The 14,770-nt window shown below is 24.1% G+C and overlaps 1 protein-coding gene across 2 annotated transcripts in view; it reads right to left on the bottom strand.

Annotated features, from left to right (window-relative positions):
• The window catches only part of LOC126897316 (putative fatty acyl-CoA reductase CG5065), a 9,793-nt gene extending 464 nt beyond the window's left edge, over positions 1 to 9,329 (bottom strand). Inside the window, exons 1-8 of one of the 2 annotated variants that reach the window (XM_050670831.1) lie at positions 9,008 to 9,329; positions 7,642 to 7,893; positions 6,333 to 6,478; positions 6,160 to 6,272; positions 5,887 to 6,079; positions 5,228 to 5,470; positions 4,903 to 5,160; positions 4,807 to 4,821 (exon numbers count right to left, since the gene is read on the bottom strand). In XM_050670831.1, coding sequence (XP_050526788.1) covers positions 4,807 to 4,821; positions 4,903 to 5,160; positions 5,228 to 5,470; positions 5,887 to 6,079; positions 6,160 to 6,272; positions 6,333 to 6,478; positions 7,642 to 7,893; positions 9,008 to 9,265 — 1,478 coding nt within the window. In that variant the 5' untranslated portion in view covers positions 9,266 to 9,329. Of the gene's footprint in view, positions 1 to 4,806; positions 4,822 to 4,902; positions 5,161 to 5,227; positions 5,471 to 5,886; positions 6,080 to 6,159; positions 6,273 to 6,332; positions 6,479 to 7,124; positions 7,377 to 7,641; positions 7,894 to 9,007 lie in introns of both variants that reach the window. The other variant, XM_050670832.1, reaches the window with a different exon arrangement.
• Between the last annotated feature and the right edge of the window lie 5,441 nt (positions 9,330 to 14,770).

Genomic DNA, 14,770 nt, shown 5'->3' with positions numbered 1-14,770 from the left:
TTTTTTGTAAAAAAGTTACCATTTTGAAACCCCATCCTGTGGGCTGTTAAAGGATCAAATGTTCACAAAAATATATAAAATAATAGGTAAATACCTAAGGTATCTATACAAAAAAAAATATAATCATTTGGTTATTTTTAAAATAGGTTATGGCAATTTTAAGTAAAAAAAATTGAATAAATGTCGAAAATAAGCAATTTTTAAATTTGAAATTTTTTGGGTCATTTCTCCCGTTTACAGGGAACGAGGGAATTTTTTTCAAATTTTGAGGGTAATGTCTTTGATTAGATACGATTTATGATCTTTTGACGTATCATTGAAAGAANTAGATACGATTTATGATCTTTTGACGTATCATTGAAAGAAATCGGTTTGGTGATAGCTGAGAAAAAGTAGTAATAGACACACAAAAAAAAAAACACATCATAGTAAAATTAATACCTTCTCTGTTTCGCATCGAAGCTAAAATTATAAGCGATTTTGTCCGTATAATTTTTTTTCCCGATTAACCGTTCGTCCTTTACAGCTTGTCAAAGTTAAGTGATTTTAGGCCAAATTTCTATTGTTATGTTACTGTATTAAATACAGAAGTCATTATTTTTATTTGATATTGCATAAATCAAATTATATTGATCAAGTTATGACAGGTAAATTAGATATAAAAATTTACTATGCACTAAATTAGTGATAACAATAATAGATTCAAATCGGGATTCGGTGTATTATTAATAGCAAAGTCTATTGGTTTGTAAGACTAAAAGATCCAACAAAAATACCGGTTGCACTGCCACCGATATTATGAAACGCAATAAATGACAATATTTTCTCTCACAGTCAAAATCTTTAAACAATTATAATACGTAATCGGTTGTTTGGATATAAATAATTATAAGAACAAAATTGTTTGTAATTTTTTTTCTATCATATTATCCAATCAAAAATAGTGTTTCTCATTTAAAAAAATTATAAATAAACATTTTTATCCCCGAAGGCATAAAAAAAAAATTATTTAACTTCATATTATTGTACAGTTTCATAAATTTTATAATTTTTCTTTTTACAAAAATTTAAAATTCTCAATAATTTCTGAGAAAATGCGTGTCTTACTAGATTTCGATCATTCTGTATATCGAAATATATTATATTTCATTAATTATGTATAAAATATCGCCTAATCAACAAAAATATAAATAAGTTATATTACTAATAAATTTCATTTTTTCCCCAATTTTGGATCATTATGAATATAAAACATTTAAGTTCAAACTAGAAAAATTTTATTAGTCTAGGTATAATAGTTTTCGCAGGGAAGTCTATCCAATTTGTCATTAAATATCATTGTAAATAGATAGAATTAATAAATAGATTTGTCAATTATATTTTGGCTCTTGTAAAATTTGGTCTTATATTTTGCCGGTATCGCTTATCGGCAAAATGTGATAGAATTATGGGTATGAATTTTAACTCTAAATGTTGAGTTGCTAATTTAAAAAAAAACATTTATATTTTAATCTTGATTTTAGCTTCGATGTGAAGCTGAGAAGGTATTAATTTTACTATGATGTATTAGCTTCGATGCGAAGCTGAGAAGGTATTGGTTTTACTATGATATGTTTTTTTTTTTTTTTTTTTGTCTGTTACCACTTTCTCAGTTCTCACCGAACCGATTTCTTTCAATGATACGTCAAAAGNTCTGTTACCACTTTTTCTCAGCTCTCACCGAACCGATTTCTTTCAATGATACGTCAAAAGATCACAAATCGTATCTAATCGAAGACATTACCCTCAAAAATTGAAAAAAATTCCCTCGTTCCCCGTAATGGGGGAAACATCCGAAAAAATTACAAATTTAAAAATGGCTAATTTTCGAAATTTTTTCAATTTTTTTTACTAAAAACTGTCGTAACTTTTTTAAAAATAAACATATCAATATAATTCTTTTTTTTATAGATGCATGGTGTCATTAACTATCATTTGGTAATTTTTTTTTTTATATCTGACCCTTTACCTGCCCATAGGGGGGGATTTAAAATGACAACTTTTTAAAAAAAAATTAATTTTTTCAACTTAACTTTTGAAAGTGTTCCGGAAAGTCTGATACTTATATATATATATTAAATTAAAGCTAATGTAATCTTCTTTATTATGTAAAAAAAAAAATTTCGGACTTTATTTCGTCTTCACGGTGAAAACGGCTACCAAATGCTATTTTTGTGTGAACATTTTCGATTTTACATTTTTAACTTTATTATGCTATAACTTTTTGAAAAGTGTATGGATCAACATAATTTTTCTATGAGAAGTACTATTTTTAATAATCCCTTTTTCATTCGACATACTTTATCTTAATCGAGATATTCATAAGGAAACAGCAGATCAAGTAGCTTTTGGAATAATCCACCAATTTTTTAAAATTAAACACTATCTAAAGATTTGCATCGAAGCGTTTTTTTTTTGATAGTGATTTTAATCACTGTCAGATATCATTATACTTGATCCAACTATGCCACGTCACCACTGTGTCACGACCCCCCTGTGCTGGGTTTTTTTTTTTATAATTAACTTTATAATGCTATAACTTATTGAAAAGTTTATGGATNGCTGGGTTTTTTTTTTTTTATTGTGTCTGTATACGCTCAATCTCAGGTCTCCCTGGACCGATTTTGATGAAAACTTTGTCAAAAGATCACAAATCGTATCTAGTCGAAAATATTACCCTCAAAATTTGAAAATAATTCCCTCGTTCCCCGTAACGGGGGAAATCCCCCAAAAAATTTCAAATTTAAAAATCGCTAATTTTCGACATTTTTAAAATTTTTTTTTACTTTAAATTGCCATAACTTTTTTTTTATTAAATCAGAAAACTATAGAGTCTGAACTAGTTTTTAGAAAAATAACAAAAATACTAAGCATAATCTAAAATTAGATCCCTGAACCAATGCTTTTAAATTACGTTTATAATAAAATTTAAATTAGGTGCAAATATATTTGTGATTACAAAAAAGTTCTCTCAATTTTGATTATTTAAGAAAGGTTAATTCCTTTGATTACATGTTAGATACGCTTCTAAATTAAACATGTTGAGAAATAAACCAACTAGGGTTTAGTTACAATATATTTCTCAATGTGTGTATAACGATGATAAATACATATGAATTGTCATGTAAAATAAGTAATTATCCAAATCGACGTAACCATATGTAAGGATGGATAAGGAGGGAGGATGGGAGGCCAAAATTCTTGGGGGCGAATGTCATTTCATAGTGATAGGAAAAAAATTACTTAATTTTACTTATTTTAGTTATAATATTAAGAAGATTTTTAAATCTTACTAAACCCATCTCTATACTTCATTCAAAACTACACCACATATTAATTAAGGTATTCTTTTAATGTACAAAGGTAATGTGGTTAAATAACATCTACGAAGGAAAAGTGTTTTTAGCTTCAATGCGAAGCTGAGAAAGTATTAAATTTACAATGAAGATTTTTTTTTTTTTTTGGCGTCTGTTAACATATTTCTCGGTTTTTACAGTACCGATTTCTTTTAAAAATACGTCAAAAGATTAAGAATCGTAACTAGTAGAAAAAATGACCCTCAAAAATTGAAAAAATTACGATAACAATGCAAAAAAATTAATGTAATGTAATGAATCACAAAGTCTATTAAGATAAAAGAGAAAAACTATCCCAAAGCTTAATGCTTATTATAAGCAGTTAACTATTGCCAATTAATAAAAATATAATTTTTTTAAAAATTGTTTTGAAATACGTATTAAAGTGATTAAACAGTAGGTTTTAATATCTGTCAGATATAAATACTAATCTAAAAAATGTCTGAAATTCTATTTGACCGGTTTTTATTATTATTATTTTACCTCTATATAATATTATAAAAGCAAATCTTGAAATTTATAAAAATAATTGTTTAACGGAATTATTTTCTTATGTAATATTTTATAATTTATATGATTTATAATCTTTTAGTCTTAACAAATAAAAAACAGATAAAATTAAATTTTAGATCGTAATATTTATAATTGGATTTTCACATTAACAAACATATTGTAGTATAAATTCTGTTATATTTTAAAAATTGTCGAAAAATTAAAATAATTAATTTGGTTAGTGAAGTGATTATATATGATATCATTAAACTTGATTTTTACAATATGTTTTTTGATATTATTTTCAACATGTGTGAATATAAAAGCAACGGAATCTAGACCAAAGACAATAGAAAAATTACTGACATATCCTATCTGGGGACGTTTAAACATAAATAATCGTGTATTTGGCATTTTTGATCTCCTAGATTGTGATAAAAAATATATATCAAGTGGAAAAATAATCAATATGATACCGGAATCTGAAGACTTAGGTTTAGATAAAGAAGAAATTTACGATACTGATATGCGTCGATTTTATTTAATGACAACATGCTTGAATATTCATTTTTTAAAAAATCATATTGCTATAATAAAATTTCTGGTAGACCATTGTTTAATGCAAAAAGAGGAAACAATTCAATCCGAATGTTTAACATTTTTGTTAGAACAGAGTTCAATAATTAATGAGAATACAACAAAACTAAAGGATGCACAATTATTATGCTTAGAAAAACCAACATATAAAGAATCATTCCCACAACACTTATTTAAAATATTATCTATATTAAAAAAAATCCTACAGCAAGGATTGTATCTGACCAATCAAGCNAAAAATAATCCTACAGCAAGGATTGTATCTGACCAATCAAGCATTTTCCAGAAAAGTAAAAATACGAATAAAATTTTGACCACAATGTCAATGAATCTCATTCTACAATAAACCAAAAAATACAAATAATCAATTTCTTTTAATTACAAGTTTTAATTTATCATAATTTAATTATAATCTTACGTTTTAATGTGCCTCCGTGCATTAGCTAAAGTATCTGGCATTTCTTTCAATATGTATATACGGGCACCCATGATACAATTCTTAAAATATGCCCTTAAGTCTAACCCGGTGGAATCAACCTTATATTCAAATTTTTCTCTATCATTCATTTTATTTCTTACTTGATAAGATCTATCCATAATAAATTCCCACTGGTTATTCGTGTAGAATTCGAAAACATCAAATCCTTTGCAAATTCTTTCTTGGATGCGTACTAAACTGTAAGTTAAAATTGTATAATTAATCAAAGTACAGGTAAAACAGTTATTGGTGGTTTCTGCCTTACCAAGGTTTGTTTCCCGATAAAAATATGAACGCATCCAAAATATAGGCCGGTATAATTTGCAAAAAAAATATGCAAATATTATGAAGGATTCTACTACTTTTTAAACTTCCCCCGGGATACCATACACAACCGTTTAATGGTATTTCAGTAGTAACTATATCTTTACCAAGATCTATAATTTCTTTCCATGTTACTTTTACTTCTTGTGTAGACATTAAATGGCCAATTGTAAGACTTTTTTCGCTATAAATATTAAATGAAATAACAAAAAAGACAAATTAAAAAATAATATCAATATATATGTGCAATTAAGTTCAAATTATGAACTATTATATGTTTAAAATGATATATTAATTAAATATGTTTATAAATTGATTTATAAATTAACACATAGTCAGTGGCTAAACCAGGGGATGGTAAAGGCATTGTCACTAACTCACTGGAAATGATCAGCAATGTTTGAATATTATAATGAAAGTAACCTTTATTTTTTTGTATATTTAAGTTTTTTTAAATAACGAACGGTATAATGAATTTGGTGAGCAAAAAAAAAAAAAGGTAAAACCTCTTCCCCAGAAATAATATTTTTAGTTAAACCAATGCACATAGTTGTTAAAAAAAATTTTTGTTCATTGGGTATTAGTTTTTTCTTAGCTCACTTATTTTTTATATAATTCCAAGCAAATAAAAGTATTCCATTAACCGCTATATCAACGGGTAAGAAATCAGCAACGCCATTATTATTGCAATACATGGTTCGGATAACACCTTTTCCAGCTCCTATAAGCAAACCCACGGGTCCATTAATATTATCTGTCCAACCTGGCAAAGGTTCTTTCCAAATAGGAATGACTGAAAATAAAGACAGCACTATTATAATAGGTGATAAAATAATTGCGGCAATCTAAAAAAATAAAATTTACTATTCTTACCAATTGACGGACGAACAATTATACATGGTAAACCAGATTTTATTTGTTCAACAACCAAATGCTCGGCAAGACATTTTGTGTAAGCGTAGCCATTTGGGAAATTGCCCAACATGCTATAAAATTATAACAATTTCTTATTGTTACGTATAAGTATATACTTATAATTTACTTACTGTTTAGATAATTTATTCACAATTGTTTCATCTAATGTTTCAACGAGTTCAATAGCTTTATGAGGATCTATTGGAGGTACATATGCTTTTTCATGCAATACCTTTTCCTGTGGATGACTATAGGCCGTTGAAACATACATAAACATCTGAAATTTTAGAATAAGATGATATGTTGATATTTTATTAATTAAGATCTAATAATTTGTTATTTTTTTTATATTTCTTACCCATGTTTAAATTATTTATTGCGAAAATATCAATCAAATCAAATCTATCATTATTACTTATTAGAATTTTTTATTTTTTTAAATATTAAGTGAAATGATGATTAATATTTTTATATAAATGAGTGATAAATAACTAGTTCATAATAATGGTTAGAGTTTCAAAAAAAAAATTAATTTCCATAAAGAAACTAAATATTAATTAATAAGTGTATGATATTATAAATTTAATGTATTATGTTTATTAATTGGAAAAATGTAAATAAAACACGAAAGTAATACATTTTTTAATAAGTTATTGGTTTTTCATCTGGTTTATGAGTCGTTCATTGTAGTTATGTAAAGATATACGTACTTAAAGATAAGTAAGTTTTTACTATAAACAAAAGGTTACACTGTATTTATCATAAAACATTATGCACATTGTAAACAATTGCTCACATAGATAGTTCATTAAAAAATTATTAGAACACAGTTTAAATAGTTTTTTTTTTTTATTTGTGTAGTTAATCATAAAATATTATACAAATTATTTTTTACAAATTCAATTCAATATAAAATTAATTACCTCTAAATTTTTCATATCTTTAGCAAGTTCTAAAGTAAATTTGGTGCCCCTGGTGTTTAGAAGTAATGTTTTTTTGAGAGGTTCATCAAAACGTACAGTAGCGGCTACATGAAAGACAATATTCACTTCTTCAGTAAGTGTTATGCGATCTTTTTCACTGATGTCTAAATTTATTTCTCCAGCATCTCCGGCAATAGGAACAATTTTTTCCAAAAAGGTAGTGCCTTTTAAGGCTTTTAAATGATCGAATAACTAAAAATATGAATTTATGACTTANATTGTAGTTATGTAAAGATATACGTACTTAAAGATAAGTAAGTTTTTACTATAAACAAAAGGTTACACTGTATTTATCATAAAACATTATGCACATTGTAAACAATTGCTCACATAGATAGTTCATTAAAAAATTATTAGAACACAGTTTAAATAGTTTTTTTTTTTTATTTGTGTAGTTAATCATAAAATATTATACAAATTATTTTTTACAAATTCAATTCAATATAAAATTAATTACCTCTAAATTTTTCATATCTTTAGCAAGTTCTAAAGTAAATTTGGTGCCCCTGGTGTTTAGAAGTAATGTTTTTTTGAGAGGTTCATCAAAACGTACAGTAGCGGCTACATGAAAGACAATATTCACTTCTTCAGTAAGTGTTATGCGATCTTTTTCACTGATGTCTAAATTTATTTCTCCAGCATCTCCGGCAATAGGAACAATTTTTTCCAAAAAGGTAGTGCCTTTTAAGGCTTTTAAATGATCGAATAACTAAAAATATGAATTTATGACTTAATATTAAAAAAAAATTAAGTTAAACTGAAAAAAAAAATTTTAAAGGTTAGATTAGTTAAACTTGAAAACATTTTAATTTATCATAATGATATAATTAAAGACAGTGCGGGTAATAAGATCTAACTTACTTATGGTTCATACATTTTGTTTATAAAATTAGGTTTATTTAAGATTATAAACGTATAAACATAATTAAAAATATATATATATATGTTCTTTCTACATTGGAAACTATTATTTTTAAATAATTTAGAATATTTATAAGCTTAAGTAAATTATCTTGATTATAAAAAAATATTACAAGAGCAAAAATTACTCCTTTCTTTAAATATTTCCATGCATTAAAATAATAATAATAATAATTTTATTCAATTATCTTACAAATAATTTATATGTTCTGAATATTTGGGTGTAGTAAGCGCTTATTCTATTACATTATTCAATGTTTAACGTATTTTTTAACTATGTTTAAGTTCTCTAATTCATTTGAAATTAAAACAATTTAGTGTTACATAAAACTTGGTAATGAAATTCAAACTATTTAATGTAATTGAAATTAAATACAAGATATCTTATGAATAAACATTACCCTAGGAAAATCGGGCATAATTACGTTAGTAAACTTCTGTTAGTACTACTAGGCAATATTTAGCTGAGAAAACGCGGCATGACTTCAATATATGGAAATGTTTATGGTTATTTAGAAACTTACAAGAATATCAGAAAAGTATTTGGGATAAATAGATGCGAATTCTGGAATAGATATGTATGTTAAAGAAAATTTTACTGATAGTCATAATTATATAGAACACTTGTTGTTTTTCAAAGCTGCATAAGACATCATGTTAAAATATAAGCAAATAATTATTTTCTTAAGGTAAAGACAAATTAAGTGTGACAATCGCTATAATTTAATGTTAAAAGAAATCACTTTTCATTCCTAATCGCATAAGTATAAAATATGTATTTTTATATAATATTTAATACTTTAATTGTTATCAAAATTTAAAATAATTTGAACAAATTACTACGAAGAAAAAATGTCCACACAAATAAATAAAATTTTAATTCATTAACAAATGAATCTTACCGGTGAATTGAATAAAACTTCTACTCGTTCTTTAGGTTGTACTCCTTTTTTTGGGCGTAACAACAAGTAAATTTTCTTAATATCCGATGTCTTTCTTAGCAATTTTTCAAGTAAAACTTTTCCGAGAAAACCGGTTCCGCCAGTTATAAACAACGTTTTATCGGAAAACGTTTGGGAAATACGATCTGGTAGATGATTTAATTTATTCGGTAGTATCGGCAATTTGTAGTTTGAAAATTCTTCTACGAAAGAATCCATCTTTGATCACTAAAAAACTGTCTGCTTTGAAGTGCAAAATGAAAGTGACGCAGAACTATTTTAACTCGTTACGAACTTATTTATGCAATTATTAAGGTTACAGATGAAATGTTTATTTTATAAATAGAAAGAGGGGAATTTCTTTACGAGTACTGTCACAGTTAACAGTGAAAAAAAAACTGAATGAAACTAAAAAAAAATATATATCAAAAAGTTATTGGAAAATTTAATTAAATATTAAAATTTGCTTAATAAAAAATAACTAAAATTTAAAATAAACTATGAAACCATCCAAATAAAAACAAAATAAAAATTATTTCAGAAATAGTGCTGAATTTAGAATTTTTTTAAAGTGCCATAAGTAATGGTGCAACTAAACAAAATTCTTTTTGTCATATTTTTATAAAATTAATACATTAGAACAAAGAAAAAAATTTGATGAGAAAAAAAAATAATTGTTTTTAACTCAATGTTAAACGAAATATAACGACAATTTTCAAAAATAGCTACAATATCATTATGGCCATAAGACATTCCCTAAAGTATACTTAGATTCAACAATGTTCTGATATATATTTTTTATATTTAATAATTGAGAAATATACTTGCTTAAATTAACCCCAAGAAAAATCCACAATGTTATTTTAGTTTAGTAAGTTTCAGAATCCACAAAAAATAGGTTTTTGGTTAATCGGTGGTTTACTTTTAAATATTGTATTATTCTCTTATGGTGAAGCTAAAGATGAAATATTATGTACAATATAATGTAAATATATGAAATGTATGAATAATGAATTATACTGTTCATTAATTCATCTTAAATTTTATCATTTAGATTTTATATAATTTTGTGAATCTTTTAAAAAACTACAACTTAAATTAAATGAATTTGGTAAATAAATAATTAATCTCCTAAATACTTTTTTATATTAATCTATCCATCAGAAAAATATCTATAGGATCATTACTATGATTAATAACTTATACACCAATGGCAAGCAGTTAGTGTGCAAGTTATTGGATACTTACCAAAAGACACAAAACTATGCTATAATAAAATCCTATTAATGTTTGTAGAACTAATTAAAAAATTTTTTAAAATCCTATAAAATAATAAAATTAGTTTTTGAATTAGTAAACTTTGAATGAAGTTTACACACTTTGACAAGTAAAGGTGAACTTATTAACGTTTGTATATTAGTTTTTGAAAATTTTTAATAAACTAACAAATACTTCTAATAGGAAAACAAAGTCATAAATGTATCTTATACACATTTGTAATTAAATATTATTTTTTGTTTCAATTAAAAACCGTATATGATGTTAAAACATAAATTTGCTGTAAAAAATTTTTTTATTTTTTTATTTAAATATTATTAATGAAATTAAAAAAATTATATAACTTTACATTTAAAACAAAGAACTAATAATACTTATTTTTTTATTATAACTAAAGGCTTCAGTGACTTTAATATGTGGTTTTAAAATAGAATGATAGTTGAAACACTGTTTCAAAAATAATTTTATAAATCATAGCTGCGTGTCTAGTTTCATAACATATCTTACACAATAAGTACAGAATTTTGACTATACTTATTCTCTGTCTAAGGTAACGTACAAATAGTTAATATAAATGTTAGGCTTAAATTCGGAAACAATCTAAACAAAAATTATATTATATTTACATTATTATTATTTTTTATTTAAGACTAAATATCAGAAATAAATCAAAATACTAGAAATTCGTTAATTTTAATATTAATATATTGCTGACCCCCAGTGTTATTATCAAATAATTTATGCTTCTTGTATTCTAAGCGCGACAGTTTATTAGTATCATCTTGAAGACATCAATTTGTAATCAAAATTTTGATTAATACAAAGTTACGTAAATTTCACTAAAAAATTAGCTACAAAAATTAAATTATTTAGAAAATATGAATTTTAGTTTTACTAGATTTATAAACGTAAACAAAACGTTTTTAAACATTTTTACTGCGCAAAGAATAATGTGTTTGATTGGGCCATTTATAATTTTATTGTCATATAAAACGATAAACATAAAATTGCTTGTTATTTATGAATTTGAAGTTGATTACTTTACGTTATCATGACCAAATTACTTAACAATGGTAAGTAACCCAGAACTGATAATTTTTGCAACATTCTCACAGCAAGGGCATTTGCTTTTCTCCTCAGATCTAACGCTACTGATTGAAAATTATATATAAATTCAAATATACTAAATGAATATGAACGAACAAGTTGAGGCAAAACTTATATTAAATTTGTTTGCTTGTGATAAATACAAACAACTTTTTAATTAATATTTTTATTTATATAATGGATTATTATTAAACAGTAAAAATATTGCTACAAATTTTTTACAAAATATATGCTATCTTTAAATGATTTGATCTAGCGGATCGTTATTGCCTCCATCGAATAACAACAAGCATATATATGTATAATTCACCGTTTTTATTTGAAAAAGAAAAAGCGCATATAGTTATTACATATAATGTATAATCAAGGCTAAACAAGATGAACGGTGAGTGCAATCGTTTCAAACAATTTCATCACAATATTTAATAACATCGAAATACTTTTAATTTGTTAAATCTATGAAAATATTACAAGTTAACAACAAAAATAAAACTCAATGAGAATTATCAAAATTAAAATCAGAAAAACATTCTTATAAAATATAGTAAAAAGTTATAACTAAAAACTACACAATTTGAATTTTTAAATTGATACTGCTTTGACTTCAACCGATTACATATGTACTATTTATTATTAAATATTAAGTCTAGTATAGTTTTGTTGGAATTATGTTTTAGGTAAAGAAGTTAGGTTTATATGAATGGTTAGATTCAACTTAGTTTTTATTTGATACAATCTAGCTGAGTAAATAAATGTATAAAAGTTCCATAAAAATTAATAGTTAAGTAAATTAATCAAAATTTAATAAAAGTTTTTTTTGTTACCTACAAGTAATAATTTTTAATGATATTTTTATAAACTATTTATAGAAATAAAATATCACTTAATCATTTTTTATACATACATATACAATGTTTATTTATGGATAAAATAGTAATACAAAGTGATTAATATAAATACATCTAATCAGTTTTTTATTAAATAAAAATTTTTTGATAAAAATATACACATTAAAATTTAAATTATTCTTATTAACCATAATAATATCAAGTTTATTGCGAGAAAAGATTATTTCTAAATATAGACTCTTGGGTAACTTTCGAATGTTGAATAAGATTCTATTATTATTTTTTTTACTATTAAATGATATAGGTCGATAATCAAATAATACAATATACTCGATATTTACTAAAACTCATAAAAATAGAACTAATTTTAATCTGTTCATTTTTATGAAAAAAGGGAAGCTGGTTTGCTTAATAAATCACATTGCAGATTATGACTGTTAAATAAAATATAAGTAATTTTTTTTGAAGTACTATTCAGCACGTGTTATAATTACTAGACTTTTTTTCATAAACGAAGATTATTAATCAAGTAGCATCTAGTAGAATTAACTATATTAATTAAAAATTAATAAATCTCAGCCTTTGTGTTCATTTTAGTTATTTTGAAACTAAAAAAAGTTTTTTTACACAATCATTGAGCGTATAGAAGGATAAATATAATTATAGCATTTTACCAATTAATCCAAAATTAGTTTGATAATTTCCTTAGTCATAGAAATCTAATTGTTGATTAAATCTTAAAAAAATTTTTTTGTTAATAGATTTCTATTAAAAGCTAAACAATAAAATTATTTTTTGTAAGGATTACATAGAGAATCGTTCATAAATATATTTATAATTTTGCCAAATTTCAAAATTACCCATTATTCAATTATACCTTATGATTTGACTGGAATTTAATTGTTTTGAAGTTAGATAACATTCTACTATGCGTACAAAATATTATATTCATGTGCTATCTTCTTTTATAAAATAATATACTTTTACTGTACAGTCAAGGTTGAGAAAGTGTTTGCACCAGTAATGTAAGTAGTACATCTAATTACATTGAGTTATCTTCACATCTCTGTTTCATACGGTGCTAAATATTGAATAAGTTATTTTAATATAATACAGTTATATAGGCTCTGTTCGCATTATAGTATTACACTGTGATATAGCAGAAAAGAATGAGGGACTGCGAAGATGAAAGTCGTCCATATGATCTATATCACCTTTTAGAAAAATAGTTGGGTTTCATCATCATACGTATAAGTATGACCTTAACATAATAAGATTATTTGCTATAGTTTATACACGATTATTTAAACATTAACCACTTGATATTTCTTAAAATAATAATTATATTAAGAAAATTATTTTTGAAATTTAGTTTCATAGTTTTTTTGATTTATTAACTATTAATGATTTTCTAATTTATTAACTTTATAAGGGCATTATTTTTATAACGGCTACATAAATATTTAACTAGCTTCTAAAATAAAAAAAAAAATAACGGGTCAATAACAACATTTAAACTAGTACTTCGGAAGTTATTATCATTTTTAAATATACAGTGAAGGATTGATAAAAATAACGTAACAAATTTAATATTGGTTTTGAACTAGTCCATTAAATGTTTTAAAATCGGCAAAGATTTAATTTTTGTTAAAGTTTTATATTAAAAACAGTATATTTTAATATACTTATATTCTATACTTTTTGTTACTCTTCACAGCGTTCTAAAATAGTAAGGCATTTAAAGTTTACCTTAAACTTTAAGTTGGATTGTGAAAAGTGGAATTTTTCTCTAAGATACATTTATTTTTTAATTTATGAAAATTGGAGAATGTAAAAGAAACAGTATACAAACTCTAATTTATAGGTAAAGTTTAGGTACCAGTATAATGAAATATATATGTTTATAATTATATTTAAGTTATAGTTAAATTATACATAATTCTACTTTATTGTAAATTCTCTACTAACCACAACCTTATAATTACCAATATAACTTTTACATACATCATGTATCTTATTTCAAAGCTAGTTTTTGATATCTTTTAAGTAATGATAGTAAATGATTTTTTATAATAATATAATTTTTTTTTAAATAAATTTATTATTTATAAAACAAAGTATTTGTAAATATTTGAAATAATTTAATATTATAATATAATAATATTTAAATAATTTGTAAGTATTGAGTAGTTAACTATTGACGGTATTACAATATTCTATTGCTTACATATTCAACATATTTATACATGTTTTTATCAAGATCAGTAATAGTAAGAAATTAACTATTGCTTTAAAAATAATATTCAATGTTATGCTTAATGGAATAAATTAATTATCGTTAATTGGAATAAAGGATTAATAACAGTCATGATCAGTTATTATTTTAAATTTATATTATAATATAAATTTTAATAAATTAGTAATAATGGCATTTGTAATATTAATCAATATATCAATGCTTTCTTTCCAAGGACTAAAGGTCAGGAGTAGA

The sequence above is a fragment of the Daktulosphaira vitifoliae genome, unplaced genomic scaffold (assembly GCF_025091365.1).
Source record: "Daktulosphaira vitifoliae isolate Bord-2020 unplaced genomic scaffold, ASM2509136v1 Scaffold_2, whole genome shotgun sequence".
NCBI lineage: Eukaryota > Metazoa > Arthropoda > Insecta > Hemiptera > Phylloxeridae > Daktulosphaira > Daktulosphaira vitifoliae.
The sequence above is the reverse complement of the archived record's forward strand: the minus strand, read 5'-3'. Positions and strand labels throughout refer to the sequence as shown.